Below are 26,907 nucleotides of genomic sequence, written 5' to 3'. Positions count from 1 at the left end.
TTTCAAGGACAGTTACATCATTCTCACGTCTTTGTTAATTCTAAGAATACACTAGCGAAACATGGGCAACATTTGCCAGAGGGGCATTCTGGTGTGCTTATTGGTTCATGCAGCTTTTTGTGTTGCCAAAAGAAATTGTTGGTTTTGTGGTTTGCTCCGTGGAATGTGTAACTTTTTGTGCTAAGTGTTGTCTTTATCTTACTGTTTTAAGCACTCCATTCCTTTTCCTTTCCTCTGTTTAAAATCTTATTGTGATTGTTGTCACACCCATTCTGTTTCCAGAGTTAGTGATAAACAGGATTCTGGCTTCTGTAGATATATTCTTCAAACAGGAATAAGTCAGCCCAAGTACCCATCAGTAGATGAGTGGATAAAAAAGCTATGGCACATTTACAGCGTGGAGTACTATGCAGCTGTGAAGAGGAAGGACCTTTTGGCCTTCGGCACAGCATGGAGGGAACTAGAGAGTATTATGCTAAGTGACATGAGCCAGTTATAGAAGGACAAGTACCAAATGATCTCGCTTATATGTGGAACATAATAAACAAAATAAACTGATGAACAAAGTGGATCCAGTAATGTAGAAGTTTGGAACAAACTGAGGGGTCTCAGAGGGAAGGCAGGGAGGGGGGTATGGGTGGGGAGAGATTAATCAGGGAACTTAACATGTTTATGGGCATGGCCCATGGACGTGGACATTGATGTGGGGAGGGCCTGGGGGTGGGATGGATGTGGGGTGGAGGGGATCAGTAGGGTTAAAAGGGGGGCATCTGTAATGGTCTCAACAATAAAGATAAAGAAACATTAAAAATAACAGGATTAAGTCATCACAAGATAGAGACTAAAAGTATTTTCTTGAAAAACTAAAGCCAAGTTTATAAAACAAACCAATTTTTTTTAAAAAATAGATTTCTATTGATTTCAGAGAGGAAGGGAGGAAAGAGAGACAGAAACATCAACGATGAGAGAGTCATTGATTGGCTGCCTCCTGCACGCCCCCTGCTGGGGATCAAGCCTGAAACCCAGGCATGTGCCCCGACCGGGAATCATCAAACTGCAATCTCCTGGATCATAGGTTGATGCTCAACCGCTGAGCCACGCCGCTAGGCGAACAGACCAACTTTTAAAAGGATCCTTTACTATTAGTCTTTTAAAAATATATATCTGAACTACTTCCTGAAGCTAGCAAGAACTCATTGGTCAATAGTTCTTTAGGAGAGTTTTCCTTGATATAGCTGTATTTAAACTTATATGTGAGATACAAAAAACGCTGTATTTTTAAACATCAGAACTCCATAGAAAAAGCAAGTCATAAAAGATCTAATACCCAGCAGTAACTCTGAGGAGGAGTTGCTAACTGAGTTGACTGTTAATGATGAGGGTATTAAATGGATAGTTGAGAAAGGCATAGATGCCTTTCTGTAGGTGTTTTCTGCGCAGAAAAAGGGTTCTTGGTTTTTGGGGGGTTTTTAGATATAATTGACATATAACATTATATTATTTTCAAGTGTACAACATAATGATTCGATATTGTGAAATGTTCACCAAAAAAGTTACTTAATATTCATCACCATATAGTTACATTTTTTGAGTGTATGGTAAGAACTTTTAAGCAACTTTCAAATATACTATACAGTATTATTAACTATAGTCACCGTGCTGTACATTACATCTTTATGACTTATTTATTTTATAACAGGAAGTTGTACGTTTTGACCACATTCATTTCACCCATCCCCCACCCCCTGTGTCTGGTAACCACCAATCTGTTCTCTGTATCTATGAACTTGATTTTTTTTTTTTTAGATTCCACATATAAGTGAGATCATACAGTATTTGTCTTTCTCTTTCTGACTTATATTACTTTCTGTAGCTAATTTCTTTTAGTTTTCATGATAATCTTAGGAGATAGTTATTGTCCCCATTTTATTAAGGAGGAAACCGAGGCTTTTCAGAAGTTAAATAAATTGCCCAAAGTCATACAGTTGTGTCAAAACCAGATACACACATATGTGCTTTACATACATCATGATCCCTTTTAAAGCTGAGTTACATTTGCATTAAAAATTCATGGGATAAACTAAAGCAGCGCTCTTCCCAAGAGTAGGTAGAATCAGAGCGGGCTGCCCTGAAGAGTAGGTCAGACATTCCTAGATTCCCAAATATCCTGTTCACTTGAATAGAATAAGGAGGTTTGTCATAGCTGTCTACCCCTGCGCATGGAATAATGCTCACTGTTAAAAAGTTATTTCCACACCCCGTTTATTTACATTTGTTGCTCTTAACGCATCTGCTGATAGATCTGTTCATCCATGCTTGACACCTCAGAGTAGAAGTTAATAACTTGTCATGTATGAAACTAATATAAAGAGATTTATAACTCAACTTTGACATTCCAATTCGACACACCTGTTCAGAGCCAGTCCTTCACATTTTTCCTTCCTTTGCCTGAGGTGGAGACTTCTTCATGGATTACAGTAACACTTTTTGACAAGCTTAGACTAGGTGGAACTGCCTTGTAATGACAGAAGACAATTGATGATATCTCAGTAATGCATTCTTTTTCGATTTGGGCTGTCAACATTTATTACTGACAAAGGCACTCATTGTTAAATAGCTGGCCCAACCTGTCCACTTTTTGTTTTTAGTAACTGTACAGTCTAACAAAGTATGTTTACTTTCTAGCAATGCAGCTTTGGGGGAAATTTACCTAGTTATTGTATTTTCTTTTATGTACCATTGTTTTAGAAGTAGCTATCTTAGTGTTGTCCAAATAAAAATTGAAAACCTCTGCTTCTTCTAAAGCCTTCTCAAGTGGCAGTTGAGACCTTCTCAATGTCATAAACCTGACAGGCACCTAAGGAAAATGTTAACTGACACTCTCTTAAGTCAAATTCTTTTAAAAGATTCCAAAGAAACTGTTTATGACTTAAGTATTACACTACCTAAACCTCTATCTTTGGAGACAGTCATATCCTACGTGAATTTTTCTTTCCACTAGGTAATATATAATGATGTTTGTAAGAAGGAATTTGGTTGCTGGAAGTACCTTTACCTTGAATTTGTTTGCTACCAGATTGAGGGCCTTCCACTGGTTGTTTATGGAGAGGTTTAAAAAAAAAAAGCCAGAGACTAATTTTCTTTAAGAAACTTACTTTTTACAGTGGAAAAGCTAAAGTGTATTCTTACAAAAATAGTTTGTTGTGTGACCTAGACTTCAGGAAGAGTGATCCTCATAATCAGGAGAGTCTTCTCTGAAGAGATAAGATTTGACCTAGTACTAGAAAGGACAGAACAATTTGTGTGTGCAGAGGTAAAAGGAAGAAACATTATGATGTGGAGAAAGTATGAGCAAAAGACTGAAGAAGTTGAAGTCATGTAGGTCCAGTTTACAGAAAGCAGAGAATTTGTATAGAAAAATAGCAGGGGGAGAAATTCTATTGCCTACTATTAGTGTTTTTAACAAGTCACCTTTGCCTTTCCAAATTACTTTTCTGTGATTTGTATGCCTCTCATTGGGGGATCCTAAGAACTTTTTGGCACTTTTCCTCCAGTTAAAAATTTGCCTTAATTCCAGTTACCCTATCCAATCACAATATGGTACAAAAATGCAGTAATGGCAATAATTACAAAGTACAGAGATGGCACGAAGAAGACTTCTTACAGGAGGCAACGTTGACTCTTAAAGGATGCTATGTAGACATTCACCAGGTAAACCTTCATTAATTCATTTCTTGGCCCCTAAACCAGCACATTTTTATGAAGGACCTGCTACATGCCCTCATTGTGCTAAGCATTAGTAGATAGAAGGATGACACAGTCCTTTAAGTGTTCAATGACACGCAAAGGATTTCAATATAATGTTATAACCCTGTGATGGAAATAAATGTAGGGTGTTAAATCTGCCTATCAAACTCAGAAAGAAAGGCCTCAACAGGGAAAATAATTTTAAGCTGAAACTGAAAAAAAATTAGCTACGTTTTTTCCACTGTAAAAGCTATTAGAAAATTAGAAAATGATCATCACAATAAGTTGTTAACATTTATCACCATACATACAGAATTTTTTCTTGTGATAAGTACTTTTAAGATTTACCCTCTTAGCACCTTTCAAATATGCAGTGCTGTATTATTAACGATAGTTGCCCAGCTGTACATTATATCCCATAACTTACTTATTTTATAACTAGAAATTTGTGCCTTTTGACTTTCTTTACGCATTGTGCCCAACCCCCACTCCCCACCTCTGGCAGCCACCAATCTGTTCTCTGTATCTGTATCTATGAGCTTGGCATTTTCTTTTAATTCCACATATAAGTGAGATCATATGGTATTTGTCTTTCTCTGTCTGACTTACTTCACTTAGCATAGTGTTCTCAAGGTCCATCCAAGTTGTCACAAATGGCAAGGTCTTATTCTGTTTTATGGCTGAATAGTATTTATGTGTGCGTGGGTGTGCGTGGATGTGACATCTTCTTTATCCATTCATCCATCAATGGACACTTAGGTTGTTTCCATGTCTTAGCTATTGTCAGTAATACTGCAGTGAACATGGGGGTGCAGATATCTTTTCAAGTTAGTGTTTTTATTATCTTCAGATAAATACCCAGAAGTGGATTTGCTGGATCATATGGTAGTTTTGGTTTTAACTTTTTGAGGACCCTCCATACTGTCTTCCCCAGTGGCTGCACCAATTCATACATTTTCCTTTTAAAAAAATTATCTTACGTATTTTTGCTAGAAAAAATGCTTCCGTAAATTCTTTTTTTCATAAAGCTCTTTTATCATATGCATGTATATATATTTGATTTTATTACTTCAGCAGTAGTAAAGGGTTACCCTGAGGAAAAGATGGGTTAGAATAATTATATGTAAAGTGCAAAGAACACAACCTGTGAAATCTATTCACTGCATATATTCCAGGCATAACTGAGACAAAGAACATACACTTTGCGGTCCTGAACTAGTTTATTCATGCAAAGCAATAGAACTATTCAGCTTTGCAACCACCCCAAAGTGTTTGTGAACATCTCTTACCTGGGAAGGGGGTTAAACCTATATAGCTTTTTAATCCAAATAATAACTTTAATGTATAGCTATAGCTATTTAATTATTATTTACTAGGAGGCTGAACTACAGAATTTCACTTTGAAAGTTAGGGCCAGCCAGCCATGGAGAACAATCTGTCATATGCTTAAGAATCCTTTCATATTTGCTTCTCAGAATGACAGCCTTCTGTCAGAGAAGGAACTAACAAATACCTGCCCACTCACTCCCTCATTCACGTTGAGAGAACTGCCCATTCCCCATCCATGTGCTTTCTCTTTAACCACGAACAGTTTAGCTGGTAAAATGCTTGCTCTGAATTTCAGTCCAACAAAAATTTTTTCAGTGCCTGCCATATGCCAAGCTACACCTGGTAACACAGTTTCTACCCTCAGAAAGCATGCCACTTATTTCTAACGATGAAGCCTCAGTACATAAAGCAATTATTGAGTAATTAGGTTCGAAGCAGGGAGGTGTAGGTCACATCCAAGCGGAATAGAAGGAAGTTAGTTCAGAAGATTAAGAGATGAGAGTAGGCTAGGGGAATCTGAAGGGAGCCGTGGTTTGAATTAGGCCCTGAGTAACTGGAAGAGTCCTTACTTAAGAGTATCTCACTGTCTGAGAACCAACTAAAAGTTAACAGTTAAGAGATATGGTGCCCTATTGCCTCAATTCAAATCCTAGCTCTGCTACTTAGCAGCTGTATAACCTGAATCTGTTTGGGCCTCACTTTCTTCAATTAGTAGTTATTTAATAGGATTAAAGCAGTTGACACATGTAAGTGCTTAGATTGGTACCTGGCATCTAGTAAGCACTTAGAAAATGTTTTCTACAAAAATAATAATAATAAAAACTGAGTTTGGGTGAATGAGTAGGAAGTAATCATTTGGATTAAGGAGGAAGTGCCTTGAAAAAAATGTGGAAATGTGATAGGCATGTAGATGTAAAATGACTTAGGACATGTGGGCAATCAATGAGAAGTAATTCAATAAGGCGAGAAGGAGGTGTTGCCAGAGGGAAGGGAGGAGAGAAGAGGCTGAAAATGTGCATTAGAGCCACACCCGGAAGGTACTTCTATGCTCTCTTGTAGAGTTTAAACCTTAAACTGTAGGCAGTGAGTAGCCATCACTTTTTTAAGTGGGAAATAACATGATTTGATTAGTAATTTAGGATATAATTCTGTTGACTATGCTATTTGCTCATCACTTTGTTCATATCTTTATGACAGTTATAATTTATCTCTTATTTTGTTTTCTTTTTGAGGTACAGTACTTTTCAAAGTGTAGTCTGTTGACCACACATTTACAAAATACAGATTTTTGAGCTCCCATGCTAGACCTACTGAATCAGAATCTACAAATAGGCTAGATAATTTGTTTTCACAGATTTCCTGTATAACAAGTGTTCCCCTATGCATCTTAAAATTTGAGAACCATTGGTTTAGTGAACAGTACATAGGCATTAGAAATAGATAAACATAATTACAAAACCTGGTCTAGTCCCTGACAAGCAAATTATGTAGACTTAAATTCAAGTCTCAGCCTCCCCATATGTCAAATGGAAATAATAATATCCTATTGCAGTACTGTGGGAATGAAAAGAAAACAACATATGTAAAATGACTAATCCATAATAGACTCTCATACGTATTGCCTTCCTTTCCAAGTTTATTTCTTACAACTAGTGAGAAAAGGAAACTATGTCATACTCATCTTATTGTTTCCAGTTTCTAACACAAAGCCTAACATATAGTTGGTGTGCATAAATGTTTTATAAATGTGTAAATGAAGGAATGAATGAATTTTATGAGGAGGGACCAGAAATTGGGGGACCTGTTATGAGACTAATGCTATATAGTCTAAGCAGATGACGGCAAAAATCTGAACTTGAGTCACCATGCTTGGAAAATGAGAAGGCTTTATGCTAGGTTACCAAGCAATAAGATTTTCTCTGGATTGGTATAGCCATAACATAAACTCTCACAAGTCTGCTTCCTCTAAAACAGACACTGAGACAGCAGTCTTATCATGTGAAATTCTGCCACTAAAGAAATTAGCAAACCAGTTTAAATCCAGCTTTTCAACTCACTCCCACATACCACTTCCATCCAGAGGAAAAAGAATCTTTTCTAAACATCACCGGAAATTCCAGAGACTTACATTCTAGCAAAGCAAGACAGTCTCAGGACTTGGAAATTACTTGCTACTTCATCTTTCTATTTTTATAGTCCTACAATGGACTATCTTGAACTTTCTCTGTTTAAAACTTTTGGTAACTACGGTTTAAAATATAACCAATTAATCTAACACTAAGGCTCAGTCTTTGATATAATAGGTATCAAACCTATTTTTTCAGGTATGTAACCTGAAAGAATGTTGAGTGTTAGGTTTGCCATAATACTTATTTCACTGTTTTTGAGCAGTTTCATTAATGATTTTATAGGCAAATCAGTTTAACAGATATAAACTTATAATACAAATGCCTGTGGAGCCAAATGCTCACCCATTCTTCAATTTCTAAGGACCTACAAAGTACCAAGCACTGCTTGGGATTCGGGATACAGAGCTAAACAAGGAAAAGTCTCTTCATTTTGCTTAGGATCTGAAAAGAGAAGTAAACATAAATAGACAATAACAGCTCTACAGGGTAATACAAGGCTGAAGGTACAGATCCATTCCTTACCGCCTTGCTCTTCTCTATGGAGAGTCCATTGGTAATAAAATAAACTAAGCCTATATTTGTTTTTCCTATTCAGTTCTCACAACAAGTGAAATATTGTGTTCCTTGTAGCAAATGGAAACAGTTTATTCCAAGGAAAATCATCCCATGACTATCTCCCACACTGCTTCAGGACTATATAATGTTTGGAAGGAAGAAAAATTAGAAGGGGGAAAACACAATGAGCATGCATGTTGAAGAGAAGTGAAATGGCAGAAAGCTCTAGATGAGGCACATTCTAAGAAGCTGTGTGATCCTGGGAAAATCACTTAAACTTTCTGAGTCTCAATTTCTTAATTTCTAAGTGGGGATAAAAGTCATTTCCTGGCCAACCTAATTATTGTATCACATGTGGAAGTGCTTTGTAAACTTTGAAATATAAGACTTTAAAGGATTAAAAGTCTTAGATAAAAATATAGGTAGAGGGATATTCATTAGTATTATATTTTCCTTTGCGAATGCTTAGTTAATGGTAGCTTTTTTTAACAAGGAAATGAGCTTTTTACAGAGTGGAAACCACATGATAAATTAGGCCTAGGACCAAGGAATTCATTGTTACCATAGAGTGGATGAGGCCTTGTAAGTCATTTCTGATTTCATTAACAAAATGATCATTTCTTTCAGTCTGGAGACTTAGTATATTTTAGACACTGTTCCACCATGCGTTCCTCTAGTTAATCCTCACAGCCTGGGTCACTTTTATATATCTGAGAAAGTCTTTATTTTTGCCTTCAATTTTCAAAGATATTTTACTGATATAGAATTCTAGGTTGACAATTGTTTTTTCTTTCAGTGTTTTAAAGATGTTGCTCCACTGTCTTGTTATATTTCAATTTTATATTCTGCAGCTGTTTCTGATGAGAAGTCTGCTCACCTTATTTTGTTCATAATAATACATATGTCTTTTCTCTGATGGCTTTTAAGATTTTTTTCTTTTTGCTTTGAATTTTATGCAGTTTGGGTTTGATGTGCCTCGGCATAGCTTTGTCTATGTTTCTTTTCCTGGTATTCATTTAGGTTCTTAGAATGGTGGCTTTATAGTTTTCATCATATTTGAAAAACTGTGGTCATTATTTCTTAAAATAAGTTTTCTCCCCCAGCACCCTATTTTCAGATTCCAATTACACTTATGTTAGACTGCTGAAAGTTATCTCACAGATAACATTTCCAACTTCCTACCTTGCTTGGATCCAAAATAAAATCTTCTGGTTCATACTGGGCCTGTAGGTTACCAAGATGTATAATCTACCTTGTCATGTTCCATATTATATCATCATTTCCTGCTCTGATTTTCAGTTTCCTCTTTATTTCTAGTACCTAGGAATTTCTCTTTCTTTCTCACATGCTCAGTAATACTTTGTAATATTTTTGCTCTATTTTATCTACTCTTTCTACTTATATTGAAAGAATTTCAGGTTATCTTGATCTATATCTCTTTACGGATATATACTAGGACCATTTCCCGGTTTACAAGGTCCTACTTATTAAGGGTAAAGAGCAGAGTGTACATTCTGACCTGGGCATTCAGAAGAACAAATAAATACCATATATACATATGTACGTGTGTATGCATTTGTTAAGTATTCGAAACAAGCCTAATCACTATAGCCCACTTCAATTTGATAATTCAGAACTTTGCATTAGTTTTTTGGGGATTAACTGGTGATTACTGATTTTAAACACTACTGAGGAGTAACAAGTTACACCTAAATTTCATTTCTGGTTAAGCTCCTCATTTAGGAACCATTTGACAGCTCATAAAATGTTGTTGTTGTTTTTAATGGGTTGTAGTAAAATCTGATTCAATGGCCACTTTCTCAGAGAGATAGAACTACACTGAGCTATTTGGTGTGGCACCATTGCAGGGAGAAAACAGGCTTTGGGGGAGAGAAAAACTAGGTTTAAATTCTAATTCCAGCACGCTTAACAAGTCATACAATACTCTGAATAAGAAATAGACTTACATAAAAATTGCTAGTCTGAAGAATACTCAGAACTTCAGGTATGTAACTGTTGAACACTGAGAATGCCACTGTTTCATCTAACAAATATGCAGTGAATGCTTGCCATACGTAAGATAGTACCCTAGATGTTAGAGGAGAATACAGAATCCTTCCCCTACGGGATCTTACAGCTCAGGTAGGGAGCAGTGAGACAAATATACAAGTGAGTGTAGAACAAAGCAGAATAAGAGCAGTGACAAGTATGCTACAGCTGAAAGGCTCCAGTGGAGGCTATTAATTCTGAGCAGTCCAGCTTCTCACTTTGTGTGGCAAAGAGTGTTTTCATACCAAGCAGCCCAAGCCATAGCCCAGGCAGCACCTGAGACCTATTCCTGAACCTGATTATCCAGCTGTTCCACCTCAACATAATCAACATGAATTTCTATTCACTTTGTCCAGTGTGTCCTCTCAGATTTAGCAAGAGGATCCTTCACAAGGACATTCATTGTAGGACACAAGAGGAGTTCCAAGAGACACATCTACAAGTTATGAGAACACATTTAGACATGAAATGTTAACCACAACACCTGGGATTTTCTTAAAAATCTAATCATGTAGTATAATACAGGGAAGCACCTAAGTAGTGTTCTCTAAATCCCAGAATTGGAGATTACTGTGAATAGGACAGTTGGAGAGACAAGTATAAAATCTACAAGATAAAAAAGGAGAAATAATAGCCATTCATAAGCAACTACCAACATACAGGAAGCTGTGAAAATAATGAGTTTAGGAAAGTTCATCTGGAGCCAGCCCTCTGTCTGCTATGGTCAGAGAGGGCTGTGGGCAAGGGGAAGAGCATTGGATTTGGGGGAAGAGGGTGGAGGAAGGAAACTGTCAGGAGACTTGGATTTAAGTATAAACCCTGCCACTGACTTAACAAGTAGTCGTGTAAGTAACTTACTCTCATGATTTCATTTTCTTCACCTGTATAGTGGCTCTTTTGGACATGTTGGTCTCTTATATTTATAAAAGTAAATGAAAAGTTGGTAGGATTTTGAATGATAAAGCTGATGGAGCAGGAAGTCTTTCAGGTGGAGAGAGCCACATTATTTAAGGCACAAAAGGAAAATAATATAAAACTTGAACACTGGGCTCTTTACAATAAATCAGTAGACTCCATAAAATAATGAAAGTAGTCCACGAGTAATTATCCATCTCTTCTCCTGTTGAACTGTGGCCTGCCTCTATATCCCCAGTGCTGGTTTGATGCCTGGTATGATTCAAATTAGTTGAATCATTAAGTTGGTTCTTAATGAATATTTGTAAGAGGGAAGGGAGGGAAGATGAAGGGAGAGAGAGGAGAAGGGAAGGAAGGAAGTTGGCAGGTTCAGGAAGTCCTCTCACAACAGGTGCCACATTTTGTGGTAGGGATCCATGTATTTAATGGCCTTTCATATCTGCAACAGTCTCTTTTAAAACAGAGCTGTTTATTAAGAATGCTTTTATTATAAACTATATTTGTGCTCAAAGAGCTCCAACTGTGGTAGCTCTTAGAAGGTTCCTTTGTTGAGTATACATTGTGTCATAGCATGTCATTTGCCCAGCCAGTCAGTGGTATGGACTCACATGGGGCTGCTTTGTGGATGAGCTTTATCTTTTTCCTCCTGAATTTTTACTTCAAACAATAAATATTTTATGCCCAGAAAGACAATTTATTTATTCAACAGGTGCTTATTAAACACTTCCCAAAAGCTAGACATTGTGTGAAATACTCAGAATGCAGAGGTGTATGTTATAGACAAGGTCCCTGCCTTTATGATGCTTACAGTGTCATGGGAGAATCGCACATAAAATAAATAATTATATGAAATTAATGCAATTGTGATTAATACTTTATAGGGAAAGTACAGAATGTTACAAGAGGAACCTACGTTAATTTGGAGGGGTGGGATCGGGAAAGTAAGGTAAAAATAAAATGTTAAAGATCTTAAATATTTTCTCATTTGAAATATAAAACAATAAGATTACTCCCACAAGTTGTTGATTATATTAGGTGTATCTAAATTTGGACACATAGACTAGTCTACAGAAGCATAGAATTATTAGAAATTCAATCTTTTAATTTAATGACAGACTGAAAAGGGAGACATTATTTATCCAAGAATACACAGCTTGCTTCTGGCAAGGCTAGGTCTTGAACATGGGTCTGCTAATCCTCCTGTTACTCTCCTCAGTGACTTAAAAATGAAGATGTTGTATATCAAATATAGGTCAGCCATGGCCAAGAGAACTGTTAAGTAACCGCTCTGTACAAACTTGTATATTGAGTGGGGGAAGGAATTTAGAGAGTACTGAATTAGGCAATGCAAATATAAAAAGAAATACACAAAATATGTCCTATCAGGCTTATTGTATCCGGTCATAGTAAAGCTGTAGCATATAAACCAAAGTGGGAAATATCCAGTTGGAATTAGTGAAGATATATTTAAATGAATATGCTTCTATTTCTTTAAAATATAAATACGACTCAATACAAGTCTACAAGTAGAAGTTTTTAAAACCCATTTTATTCATGTGTAGTCTTATATGACATGTAAATTATTCTGTTTTGCAGCCTGTGTGGTCTCTCAGGTTAATCGTTGTTCCTTATATTTTGTTCTAACGTATATTTTCCCTAGCATACCCTTTCATCAGAGAGAGTGTAGCAGTTAGCTTCAGGTCAACAACACCTAAATCCTCCTAATTTTTTACTTGAAAGATTGGGAATCAATGTGAAATTAGTTGAATCATTGAAACTAAAGTGCGTTTGAGGCTTCAGGGAGAAATTCAGACTTGAATTAAAGAGCACGTAAGACAGTGCTGAGCATACACTCAACCTTGAGTGAGCATATATTGACTAGGAGAGATAAAAAGTTACTATTAAGTTAAACCATATGAAATTCCATTTTTAATGTCAAAATAATTAAATATTGATGACTTATATGATTTAGCCTATTACACAGAATGACCAAACAGGAAATCTGTAGTCTAATGTCAATAGGTGTGGGTATTTATTACATTTAAGTACATGTATATTGACTATACTCCAGAATTTAACAAATGAGAAGTTCTGGCAGTTGAATTAACGTTTAATTTCATATGAAATTGCAATTTAAATGTAGGCAGATGGCATAATTACTTAAGAAGCTAAAAATATTCTAAAAGATCTTAAACTTATAGAAGTTCGTTATGCACACTTCACGGGTGTGAATGTAGTGAGGAAATACTTGATAACCAAGCTTTAGTGGTGTGGTGTGGACTGAAGTTAACTAGGGTATTTCGCTTTCAGACTCTTTCTGTACTGGCCAGGGGATTACTGCCTAGTCCTTCACTCTCTCCCAGTCTTTTAGCCCCAGTGCTGACCATCTCCAAGTTTATCTTAGAAGAATCAGGAGGAAAGCAAAGGGATCTGATCATTGTGAAAATGAACTGTCAGGTGCTTTGCCAGACAGTTTATGTATCATTGCATTTAATTCTCACAACAACCCTATGAGACAAATACTAGTTTTATTTCATAGTTGAGGGAACTGAGACCTAGAAAGGTTAAATAATTTGACCAAGGTCACACAGTTTGTAGGTGGTAGAGAGCTAGGCTTCAGACATTCTAAATTTCACTATATACCGTTCTGCTCATCTTATTGTTTGTTTGCTTATTTATCTTTTATGCACCTTAAAAGTGTCTTGTTTACTTACAGTAAATTCACACATGAGTAAAACAAGGGAATTGTCGGGTTTTTTTCCTTTTAAAAAGTAGTATGGTAAAACACATTTGAATCTTTTCCTTTTAAGGATGAACGTGAAGCCAGAGAAAATGTGAAGAGAGAGCAAGATGAGGCCTATCGCCTTTCACTTGAGGCTGACAGGGCAAAGGTAGGTTTGGTCAAGGGACTTCTGGGATAAAGAACTCAATCCAAAATGGTCTTTCATTACTTAAGTGCCAGCCCTTTTGTCACTTTGATCCCCAAGAATGTTGGGTTTGCAATGGGGAAAGCTAGATTCAAGTAACAGAAAGAATATAGCTCTACCCCTGGGTCCTTAAAGTATGGTTCATTTTGACAAGATAAAGTTTGTTGGGAATAATAAAAATGAAAACAAAAATGGGTCTACTATCTCTTTATTTGATTTTTAGTCTAGGGTCCAACCTAGCAATTTTTAAAAAGCTTTTCAGGTGATTCTAATGTGCAGTCAGGGTTGAGATTTAATGCTTTTTGAGCACCTGCTTCTGTACCATGCATTGAAGGAGGGTAAAATGAATAAGCCACAGTTTCTGCTCTCAAAACTCTGGTATGGATTAGCTTAAGTCAAGAGCACAGGGAGCTGTAACACTTAGGCTAGGCTCCTAAATGTTGTGCGGGAAGCACTGGGTCCTGTGGGAGTTCAGTGAACAGGAGAGCAGTGGAAAGGTTTTGGGGTTTTTTTGTTTTGGAAAGCCAAGGAGTGGGAATGGATGGGGGAGAGTTTCATAGAAGAGGCTATGTATGTGAACTGGATAAAGAGGGGTGGGAGAGGAAAAGTAATACATGCTAACAACAAGGGGCCAGAAAGCAAGGGGTGCACGATAGAGGCCGACAAGGATAGGGCTTGATATTTGGGTAAAGGAAACGTAGCAGGAAAGACTAGAAAGGAAGACCAGAGGAAGGTTCTGTTGAATGCAACACTACCCAGAGCTAGGTATTTGAATAGGAACCCAACATGCACAGGGAGCTATGCTTTGTTGTTGCTTTCATTTTTTTTATTGTTTCAGAGAGAAATATTTCCATTACCACAGTGCACCTCTGGGTCATGCTGGGAATGAGCTCTGTTTTCCCCTTTCCTTTCTTTTTCCTTAAAGTAAATCAGTGTTTATTGAGTGCTGGCTCCCCTTCTCTTTTATCAACAGAGGGAAGCTCATGAGAGAGAGATGGCAGAACAGTTTCGTTTGGAACAGATTCGCAAAGAACAAGAAGAGGAACGTGAGGTAGGGCATACCTTTTAAAAATGTTACTCAAAAGCTAGGTTTGTTTCCTCTGCATTTGATACTGAGGCTGTTAGTAGTTCTTAGAACTTTTCCCAGACTCATTTTACTATGGAAAATCTTAACCTTTACTAATCTGTTATATGAAACTCTTAGAAAACTTGACCTTAGACTAGATTCATAGTTTTGTCTTCTTTTCAATTCCTTTCCCCTCTTCTTGCCTGACAAATACTCCTTTTCTTCCTGGATATTGTCTCACCTCAAAAATACAAAGATTGTATTTTCAGCCATTTGCCCAGGCTTCACTTTACCCAGTAAAAGACTGAGTTACTTCCGCAACCTCTTGCACTGGGCCCCTAAATTTGGGAAATCCTTTTGGCTTGGCTGATTTTTTTCACCCCTGAGTTCATGTCATGTCCATAACTGTAGAGATTTTTTCATTCACTCATTTTGCAATTTTTTTTTTTTTAATATTTGATGTGTGCCCACAGTCTGTCAGGGGATAGGCATGCAGACATGGGTCCTCCCATCCAGGAGTTCCTAGTCTTGTAAAAATAGAATTACACTACTACATGTAACGTTATTGTAGAGGTTTGCCTTAAGCGCAGTGAAAACAAAGAGAAGTGGTGTCAAATCACTTCCTAGGGTGGCTTCACAAAAAAGAACGTTTTTCTAGACATGGTACTAATAGCAAGATTTACTTATAAAAAGAGGAAGCCAAGCCATCTAACAAGTGATGGAAAGGCCTGGAGAGCCCTAACTTGAGCTGAGGAAATCTCCATTAGTCACCATTCTCAGTCAGAGGATGCCACCTCGTACTTACTCAACTAATGTTTTTTGAGTAAGAACTGTGCTGAGCACTGAAAGATAAACAAAGGATAATAAAACATTTTCTGCCTGCCAGAAAAGATTACATCTTATAGAGAAGATGCAAACTGTCTACAAGTAACAGCAAGTCAAGGAAAAATGTGCAAAATAACATGAGAAGTAAAAGCAAAATACTTAAGGAGTTCAAGGGCAAAGTAAAAATCAGTTACAGCTTTGAGAATCAGACAACACTGTAGAAGAAGTGATATTTGAGCCCGCTATTCAAATATGTGTAATATTTTACTGTTTAGAAATCAGAGTTTACTCATGTTCAAACACTTACTGAGTGCCTGTCATGTATGTGCAAGACACTATGCCTGACAAACCCAAGTCTCTGTATGCTGAGGGCTCTTAGTTATAGAAGATAGAAAATATTTTGTTGAGCATCACCTGTATCTCAAGTGCTCCACTAGCTGCTTTTTTTTTGTTTACTCATTGACCGTTAAACCAAGCTATAAGGTTAGAGGTTTCTCTACAAGTGAGAAAAACTAAAGCTCATTTGAGAAGTCACACATAGAAATGGGAACCACTAAGATTCTCACCTCAGTCTTTCTGACTGCAAAGCTCATGCTCCATTCCAGTAAAGGCCATATGTCACTGTACGTATCTATAGGAATCATGTATGCAAAGTTTCACAAAAGTTTACATAAAAGAGAGGTCTGTTACTATGCTTTAAGCCTCTTTCAAGAAATACAGTTTAAAAATTTAGGACTTTTGCTTTTTCATGTTCTTTTACACAGGCTTCTCTCTTAATAGCATATCTTCAACCATATACTTGCTAAATGTCAGGTATAATGTTGTGGATCTAGAGCTTGGGAGCATATGTACTTTCTCCTGATGATTTACCTCATTTACCCTGGGCTGAAATTTTCTCTCTTTCAAATATAGATAAAGCCTGTCCTCTCATAGGAGGCTCCATAAACATCCTTTGGTGTACCTCAGTAGATATGTTCCGGCTGTAAACATGTGAGAGGATGGGCATGGGGGGAAGGGAGCCTCTCCAAGAATGGAGGTGGGACCATGAATAGGTTATTAAAGTAAAATTGCTGTTTATAATTTGTGTCTTTACCTTATGTGCGTTACTTCTTGGCGCATAAAAATAACACCACTACAGCCTGGGCCATAGGATAATCCTCTCTGCTGTCATCATTATCACTATCTATTGTGCAATTAATATGTGCTAAACTCTGTGCTGAGCACTTTACAGACCTTATCTTATTGAGTGTCTACAACAACTTAATAAGGTAGCTGCCAGTACATAAATACACCTCATAATTACAGAGACCGTATATCCATAATTTTTTAGATAGTCAATTTGAAGTATTCTACTGTTACTTTCATGAACCATTAAAATAGACTAGAAATTCTAGTCTTATGGCATCCAAATCACAATCTACAGACTGTTTCTCATATCCACTGCAGCCCAAAGGTCATACATCTGAATTGTAGTTAAGAAATATGATCATTTACCTTAACGCTGTATTTTCAGCGAGCTAGTTATACTGCATAAAGCTTTATCTTTTGTTCAAAGTCCTGTATTTTGTCATTGTTTTAAAGTTTTTATTGAACTATAACATTCATATGAAAAAGTGTATAAATGTTAAGTGTGCAACTTGATAAATTTTCAGAAAGGGAACATGCCTCTATAACTAGCACCCTGATCAAGCATCTCAGAAGTCTTTTTGCCCCTTCCTGAGAATTACCTTCTCAAAGTTAATCACTATCTTGACTTTTAACACTGAAGTTTAAAAAACTTTAAATGTAATACATGATTAGGAAATAGGCTTTGGGTGTGACAGAGGTTCAAATCCTGGCCATTAGGCATACAACAGTCTTTGGGAATTTCAGGTACCTCTCGTAAGATATAGAGCCAATAACATCTTCCTCACAAAGGTTCTTGCATAACATGCAGTAATGTTTATAAAACACCTAGCAAGTGCTGCCCGTTGCCAGCACTCAGTAAGTTCCTAGCATCGAACCTCATGCTTCAGTGCTGTGCTCAGCAGAGGACAGGCGCTTTTGGTGCCATCATTAGTCCCTTTGCACCTACTTTAAACCAGAACTTAACATGATATTTCCTGGTTTCTCCCGCTGTTCTCCCCTTAATCCACCTGTCTGCTTGCTTTCTGTTTTGACATTTCCATGCACAATATAACAACAGATGCTACATTATTGTCTGAACCCAACCAATTATATTACAGAAGGATAAACAACAGTAGCTCATTACCCCATTCATTGTGCAGACAATGTCTGCTCCTCAGTGTACCCCATCTCCCGGGCTTTTCCCCAGAATGAAAACAGACCTCAGATATCCCACACCACTGGTCCAATGTGGGAAACAATGAAGAGATATTGGGTAAGTTGGCAGAAAAAAACTATCAGTAGCTCAGTTTGAAATACACTGGCTAAAAGCAAAGGCCTCATATAAGTAAACATTGTTGAAAAACAATGATATAAGGGACACCTATACTCGAATAGCAGCCTTAGTAAACACTATTATTAAACTTCAGTTTGGCTTGCTCAACAAATACAGTTTTTTATCTGCATTTTTTTCCTATGGAGTTACCTTTCAATTTAATAATATGTGTCATCAAGGTGGGATTTATTTTAATTATTTGTTTCTTGGGCTAATATGGCAATTTTTAACCAGTGTGCTGCAAGAATTATTAAAACATGCAATACCTGACTATTTAGTTACGGGCACGGACCTTATTTCCCTGAGATTGTCAAATAAAAAAATGACAACAGCCAACACAACAGTAGCCATCCAGTATAAATGCTCTGACTTGAACCATAAATATATAGGTCATATGGAGTTGCATCTTATTTGTCACATCGCATAATAAGGTTGCATCTGATTGGTTAATTCTTTGTTCCTTATATACAAGAATAGGCACCTGATTTTTTTAATAAATCACTTTGGAGCAAAAAGGCAGGCAGTTACTATTATTATTTTTGTAAATCAATCAACATTATACCTATTTTTTGTCAGATCAGTAAAAGATCAATTTTTTGATGTGCCTCAGAATTTGAGTAATTAATTTATATGTGCTGTGAGATGAAAAAGGTTGAAAATTGCTGGGCTAATAGTAAAAAATGAAAAGCACATGATTCTATTATTCAAATATTAGATTTGGTTAATAAATGGGCAACACTTTTTGATGAGTTTCTAGAAAGTAGCAGCTTGTTTCTGATCTCTCTCTGCCCTACTCCTCACAGTCTCTCCTATTATAAAGTTTAACATCTGGTTTTTGCTCTCCTTAGGCCATTCGGCTGTCCTTAGAGCAGGCCCTGCCTCCAGAGCCAAAAGAAGATGCTGAGCCCGTGAGCAAACTGCGGATCCGGACCCCCAGTGGAGAGTTCCTCGAGCGGCGTTTCCTGGCCAGCAATAAGCTCCAGATTGTCTTTGATTTTGTAGCTTCCAAAGGATTTCCATGGGATGAGTTCAAGTTACTGAGCACCTTTCCTAGGAGAGACGTGAGTTCCTATGCCTATCTTGGGAAGTCTGTCCAGATAGGAGATATCCCATCATTAGGGCCCGACAAAGTAGTCCAAGGAAAGCCCCATGGTACAGCCCGCTACAAGACCGCACACTCATCGCTCCTTCTTTGTCCTGCACACCATTCTTTCCTCAGCCTTTGTGAAAGGTATGCCTCCTAGGCTGGCAGACATGCCCAGTAGCCTATGCTAGAATTTAGATACTAGGTATGTTTTTTCCTAGCTAGTTCCCCTGTTTCAGCATTCATACAGGCTTTCCCAAGATCTCATCTCTGTAAACCTCAGAATAGACCTGCAAATTGTGTGCTTAAGAGCTTAACAGATCAAGGTGAGTGATTATAAGTTTACTAAGAATGAGTCATATTATTAGCCTGGGAAGTCAGGGAGGGTAACCTATATTCACTGTGTATCTGCATTTCAGCAAGAGTCTATTTATTTATTTATTTATTTATTGTTAATCATCACATGAGGATATTTTTTCATTGCTTTTCAGAGAGAGTAGAAGGAAGGAAGGGAGAGGGGGAGGCAGGGAGAGAGAGAAACATTGATGTGAAAGAGACACATCAGTGTTCTGGTTACGATGTTTTGGTAGTGTTCTGGTTGCGATGTTTTGATTGCCTCCCGCACAAACCCTGACCAGGTATGGGGGGCGAACCCACAACCCAGGTACATGTCCTTGACCAGGAATTGAACCCACGACCTTTTGGTGTGCAGGCTGATGCTCTCACCATTGAGCCACACCGGCCAGGGCTCAGCAAGATTCCTAATAGTTTCTCATAGTATTCTGAGGCAAAGTAGAGAGATAAATCTACAGTTAGGTGGATTCATTGCTGATTAAATGGTGGTCCAGAAAGAGTTGACTAAGAGACTGCCTTTTCCCTGGAGGTTTTTTAAAATATTTAATCCTTTATTACTCACCATGCTTATTAACAACTTAAATGAAGACTTTGGCAGATTTTTGCATTATGGAAAATAAGAATCAAGAAAACCTTAAAATACTAAAACAATAGACAAAAATGAACTAGAGAAATATTATAGAAATATAGAAAGAGAGATTACTGCATTAGGTTTAGAAAATCAGTTTCTCAAGTTTGGGATAGAAAGACCATGCTTTAGCAGAGATGATGGTTGAATTAAGCTGACTATACATTAGTAATGCGTTTTGGCTGCCAACAAAAAGCTAGCTATATTTTTAGCTAGCTATATATTTATATACCTCTTATATATTATAAGAGGTATAATCTTATAATCCCAACAAGAGGATAAATTGATGGTCCTATTCAGCCCTATACTAAGATAAACTACCCCTGAAAGAGTCCTTAGACTCCATGCCGAAACCAGAAGAAACAGGAACATGTCTAGAGCAGGGCTGATAGGAAGGTGAGGGAAATGGAAATTTTGTCATTTGAGTAACATTGCCTCTAGAGAAGGAAAGGCTACAGGAGACCGATTGTTGTCTTCAGCTAATTGAAGGCCCACCATGGAAAAGGGATCTGACTTTGAGGCTCCAAGAACAGAAGTGGGACCAATCAGTTGAAAGTTATAGGAGGCAAGAAAGTGTCCTGTAAGAAAGTATTTTCTAAGAGAGGACTATCCTGTGTTGTAAGGTAGTGATTTTTCTATCATTGGAGATAACCCAACACTAGTGAGTGATCCCTTTTCAGCAATAATGGATATATATTGGAGAAGGATTCATTCTTGGTGTTCCTACTTTATATGGGATGAGACTTGGACTAGGTCACCTTTAAGATACATAGTAAGTCTTAATATTCTGTGATTCTGTTATGGTCGAGTAATATGAGGTTTAGTAACCTGGACTTTAACACACAAAACCCAAGAATTTGTTTAATGTTCATCGTAGTCCCTCACATTGGCTGTCAGATTTATAGGATAGAGACAGAAACCAGCAGTATGTTTAGCTCTGCCATGCAGCCTCAAATCCCCTAGGTAGAATGAGTCTACCTCTTATGTCTAAATCAAGGAGACTAGAGTGGACCCCAGGTGCTGACCATTGTCCCCTCTCACTAGCTCTGCCTGTTGCTCCGAACTCTTCCTCTTAATTCATATACTATATTATGCACAGTCACGCACAAGGGAGCACGTGTGCACATGCTGTGAACCGCACGTCCAAGTACCTTAACCAAGTACCTCACTGTAGCTAAACTCTAACTGTGTGAAGCTTAGAAAAGAGCTACTAGTAACGGGTTCAAAATTAGCCTTATGTTCTATGCTGAACTTCTCACCTTGGAGAACTTACAAAACAGGAGCTAAATTAGCTCTTCCCAACCCTTGTTTTGTTTTGTTTTTTAATTGAGGTACAGTTGACATATAACTTTATATTAGTTTCAGGTGTACAGCATGATTGGATATTTGTGTACCCTGAGAAATGATCACCACAGTAAGTCTAGTTAACATTCGTCACCATACAGTTACTAAGTTTTTTCTTCTCAAGACGAGAAATTGAAGATCCCAGCCCTTGATTATTTTCACTCCCCTCTGTGCCTCATCTGTAAAGTGGAAGTACTAGAAAATATAGAGCCTAAAGACCTTCTGGCTTTTAAAATCAAACTTTCTTTTCTTTCAAAATAATTTTTAAACCTTACTTTTGGGGGTAGTGTGGGAGGAGCAGACTCTTTAAAGGATCTTGGTTTTTTGATCAGCGTTAATGACATCTTCCCACAGGGTAAAATGTGGACTCTAGAAAGTAGGGGAACTGTAAAGTGAAATGCAGAGGGTTGTTGGGCCTGCTACCTGCTTGCCTTGAACTCTACTTACCAAGAATTCAGCCTCTTCGGTGCAGACTGTTAAGTGTCAGTATGGATTAGCCCTCACTAGAGGATCAGTCACTTAGTTATAGAGAAAATTTACTCTTATTTAGATTGCAGTCATGCACACGTTGTTACACTGCTGAAGAACACTACTCAATCTGGTTACCAGTCTAGTCTCCCAGTGTCCCTTTCACTCCTGGCCCCATTTCTACCTCCATTGCCATCCCAACGGCAGTTTAGATTAAGTTTGGCCCAGTTGCCCAGAGGAAAATTCTAACCAAAGTTTTCTTCCTATAGGAAAAAATTAAGAGCTTCCCAGTATCCATCACAGGTCCATTTTATGGTTTTTGGTCAACCTGAAATTATCTGCTATACAGTGGGGTTTTTTAAAAATCCCACTGATCAATTCCTTTCTTGTTTAAAAAATTTAGTAGCTCCCTACTGCGCTAGGATAAGTACAGACCCCTTAGAATGTTTCAAAAAACTCTACAATCTGGTTCATACCTCCCTCTCCCACCTTAAATCCTGCTTATTTCCATTGCTTATTTCCATTACCAGGAGATAGGAGATTGCTCAGTATTCACTAAAGACACATGAGGCTCTCATGCCCATGTGCTTTTTTATATTCTGTTCCCCCTCCCTTGAATATCCACCCTTCCCGCTTTTCCTGGCCTGTTGGAACTCGTCATTTAATGTGCAGCTGAAATGTCATCCTCTCTGGGAAGACCTCCCCTTCTCCCAAGCTCTTCACCTATGTACCCATTGCAGTTTGTACATTCCTCTCTCATAGCACTTGTCCTATTGTTTACAGACACTGTCCATATCCTCTTCATGTCTATCTCCCCTGGTCCTGCACGGTGCCTCACCCATAAGCATTCAGTTACTGTTGTTGAATGTTAATGACCTCAGGTCTGATCCTAAAGCTCTGATTCCAGGGTGAACTAGAGAGGTTGTTCCAAATAAGAACAGATGCTCTAGGCCCACCCAGATTCCAGACCCAAACCTAAACCCAGAAAGCCCACCCAGGACTCGTTAGACCTCCTAGAGCCAGGGGTAGGGTGAGAGTTAATGGCCCTTCACCCTTCTCTGAATGCTTTTTCAAGTCAAATGACTAGTGTTTTTGCAAGGCTATTCTGTAACAGCCATCTGTGTCTGCAAGGATTAGGATCTAATTTGTAAAAGTCATCTTAAATTACAGCTAAACTAAAGACTGTTAAAAAGCACATCTTAAGACCTCACCTCTTTAATAACAAATAACATAAGACTTAACTCTAGGAGTCTTATTGTGTCTCCAGCCTTTTCTCCACAAAGCAGAGACTGGTTTCTCACCAAAGGACCTGTCCTGTGCCTCCGCCCCCAACCAAAACAATACTTCATGTTAAGATTTCCCAGCTGTCCAACTATTTACTGTATGTCCAGGGGGTATACTACTGAACTGAGCACCGTGCAGCAACCCAAATAGCAGTAGACACAGGCCTTCCCCAGAAAAACTGATTGTCAGGATGCCGAGAACATTGGGTTATTTGTGTTTTTGTTACTTTGTTCTCCATTTTGCTAGTAAGAGTTACTGAGAAAAGACATAGTATTCACTCCCTGAGTTCAGTCACTCCCCTCTGCCTCTTGGGTATGTTAGAGCCATGTGAACATCAGCAGCCTATTTGCCTTGCTTGGGCATTGCAAGGTAGTTGGTAGTGAATAGCTGAGTCCTAAAAGCTAAGGAATGGCACTGGCCCCCAGTACTACTCACCCTGCCTAGGATCCAGAGTTAGGGCCCCCTGCCAGCCCCCCAGTTCTCCTCTAGACCTACAGCGGCCGAACGCCACTCAGTGTGAGTTCAGCACCCCAACCTTCTTCCTTTTCCTGCCCTCCCCTCCTTCTTTCCAGTCCCGTTGTACCCTTTTTATCCCCTTCTTCGTTCCGCTCTTTCTTCCTCCTCATTTTCTATCCCGTGGTTCTTTCCTTTCCTGCCTCCTCTGGGTTTTTTCTTTTGTCTATTCATATACATGTCACTCAGAGAAGTTCCACCTACAACTGTGCAAATGAAATGAAGCTCAGTTTTGTACATTTGGGAAGATTTCATCATCTCTGATTTCTTCATATTGTCTTTGTGATTTCTGTTCCTAGGCCACAACCAAATGTAGGTAAAATGTATAATTTAGTTGCATTTCACACTCTGTTTATCCAGCAATCTTTAATTTCTCCAGCACTGTGCCAAGTGCTAAGAAAGAAGGGTTGGTCGTTGCCTCTGAGACTACCCTGGCCTCTCATGCAAATAATCCTCATAGTGCAGTTCATGGGTCCTAAGAGAAGTCAGACAAAAAGGGCAATAGATATTAGAGTTGGCAAAGATCCCTGCTGGCCTGGGTGACCAAGAAAAACTTTGTAAATAGGAGATAGCAAGTGAACAAAACTTTGAGATAGATAGGATTTTTGGTGGCTGATAAAGATAGAACATTATCTAGCAGCTGGACAGCTTGAGGAAAGAAGCATGTTGGAATGTTCAAGGCATGGCTAGATGGTGGAATGTAGATCACATTGGTTGAAATATGAGATTTGTATAGCAAAGTTCTGAGAAAAGGCTGAAGGGGGATTGTATGAAATCTAGAATGCCAGCCAAGGAAGCTTGGCTTTGTTCCATGTAAAGTTTGTTGAGCAAAGGAATGACATGGCCATTATCTTCAAGTAGGAATAATTACCCATACAGTACTCCATGATTTACAAATTCACATTACCTGGCACTCAGTAAATTCACTGGTGCTCAGTAAATGTCAGTCCCCTGATCTCTTCTCTGTCATTATCTTGGTGATCGCACTCAGTCTTATGGCTTTAAATGTCATACATATGGTTACAACTCCAAACGTATATCTCTAGCCCAAGCTCTCTCCTAACTGCAGGCATCTATACATACAATTGCCTACTCATCATCTCCACTTTATGTCTAACCGGCATCTCAAACATGTCAAAACTGAACTATTGATTCCTACCCTCCCCGAAACCACTCCTCCATAGTCTTCCTCATCTCATTAAATGGCAGCCTCATTTTTTTGTTTAGGTTAGAAACCTTGGAATCATCCCTGACTTCTCTTTCATTTCTCTATCCAACTCACAAGCAAATCCTGTTGGGTTTTTTTGCTGTTGTTTTGGGTTTTTTAATCCTCACCTGAGGATATTTTTTCCATTGCTTTTCAGAGAGAGTGGAAAGGGAGAGAGAGAGAGAAACATTGATGTGAGAGACACATCGATTGGTTGCCTCTCTCACACGCCCTGACTGGGGCCAGGATTGAGCCTGCCCTTAGCAGGAATCAAACCCAGTACTCTTCAGTCAGTGGGCCGACGCCCTAACCACTGAGCAAACCGGCTAGGGCAAGTTCTGTTGGTTTTACCTTCAAAATATACCCAGAACCTACTTCTCATTGCTTCCACAAACCTTTGATGTGGATAAGATTTTTGATGGGCTGATAAAGACAGAACATTCTGCAGCAGCCAGGACAACTAGGCCCTAGTCCAAGCAACTGTAATCTCTTGTCCAGATTATTGTAATGGTGTCATAACTGGCCATTCTGCCTCCATGCACGCACCCCCACCCTTTAGTCTCTTTTTCTAAAAAAAATAGTCAAAATGATTTTTTTAAAAAAATAAGGCCGTTCATGTCACTTTCTCTTCTCAAAACCCTGTAATGGCGCCCCATCTGGCATTTCTCTGACACCGCTCAGTCTTATCCAGTCACCCTGGTATCCCTTGCTATTTTTGAAACACCGCGAAACATTTTCCCATCTCCTAGCCTTGCACTTAAACTTTCTTCCTCTAGATATCTATATTGCTCATGCCCTTACTTCCTTCAGGTCTCTGCTCAAATAGTGCCTTTTCACGGAGGCCTTTTCTGACCAACTCATAAAATAAGTTTTCCTTCCCTCCTCCCTGCCCCCACTTTCCCCACCCTGCCAGACTGGCAACTCCTGTGCCTCTTACCCTGCTTTCTTTTTCTCCACTGAACTGATCACCATCTGACATAACAGATATTTAGTTATTTATTGGCTGCCACCTATAATGAAAGCTTTTTGAAGTCGGGAACCTTACATGTTCTGTGCTGTATACCTGGCACTAAGAGCAGTACCTGGAACTTAGTTGAAGCTCAGTAAATATTTGATAAATGAATGAAGCAAAAAAATAACCTGTGAAGAAATAATAATGCTGTCTAACATGTATTGAGTTCCCACTGTGTCAGGTAACCACGCTGTGCACTTTACAAGTATCATCTAATTGAATCCCTGTAACAACCCTATGAGATCAGTATTATCCTTACTTTATAGCTGAAAAAAAAGGCACAAAGAAGATTTCTAACTCATGTCCAAAATCTATTATACCAGGCAAATATTATTTCCATTTTACAGATACAGAAGCTAAAACTGTAAGTTAAGTGTTTTGCCCAAGACCATGTAACCAAGAAGTAAAAATTAAATATAAAGGTGCTGATTCTTTCTGTTATATCTCACTGGCAGCCTGGAAAGGGGAACTTACATGGGGAAAGCCTGAAGCCAGAAGAATGGCAAGGGATATTGCAATACTTAAAATGAGGTTGATAAAAATGCAGCCAGGAAGAGCAAGATTAGAGAAATGCTTCTATGTATTCTACTAACACCTGGGCTAAGTATTTCTTTTCATTTTTATTGTTGACAGTATTATAGATGTCTCCCATTTTCCCCCTTTTTGCCCACTTCCACCCAGCCCACCCCCCTTGGCCATCACCACACTGTTGTCTGTGTCCATGGGCTACACATACATGTTCTTTGACTAATCTCCTATCGATGGTTCCATAGCTTCTCCTGTTCTCTCCATACTTGGCATCAGGAAGACATTTGTTCTAACGCTGGCACTTCCTTCTGTTTGTTGAGTTAAACCGAGTACCTTCTTTTTCTGTATTTCAGTTACTTCATCTGTCAAGTGAGTATCATGTCAGTGTGTCCTCACAGATATTTTGTGATGATAAGATCAAAAGTGATCATGAGAACACTTTGTAAATGGCAGAGGGCCATGCCATTTGATTTAGTAGTGCTGAGTTTTTTACCCTTCTCCAG

At 38.3% G+C, this 26,907-nt stretch overlaps 1 protein-coding gene across 1 annotated transcript in view; it reads left to right on the top strand.

Moving 5' to 3' along the window:
• Positions 1 to 26,907, top strand: part of FAF1 (Fas associated factor 1) — a 272,216-nt gene that overhangs the window by 220,903 nt on the left and 24,406 nt on the right. The window contains exons 16-18 of the mRNA XM_081143762.1: positions 13,535 to 13,615; positions 14,625 to 14,702; positions 18,831 to 19,043. Of these exons, the coding sequence (XP_080999888.1) occupies positions 13,535 to 13,615; positions 14,625 to 14,702; positions 18,831 to 19,043 (372 nt within the window). The remainder of the gene's footprint in view (positions 1 to 13,534; positions 13,616 to 14,624; positions 14,703 to 18,830; positions 19,044 to 26,907) is intronic.

This window comes from Miniopterus schreibersii (genome assembly GCF_964146895.1).
Source record: "Miniopterus schreibersii genome assembly, chromosome: 8".
NCBI lineage: Eukaryota > Metazoa > Chordata > Mammalia > Chiroptera > Miniopteridae > Miniopterus > Miniopterus schreibersii.
Note: the sequence above shows the minus strand (reverse complement) of the source record. Positions and strands in the feature narration are given on the sequence as shown.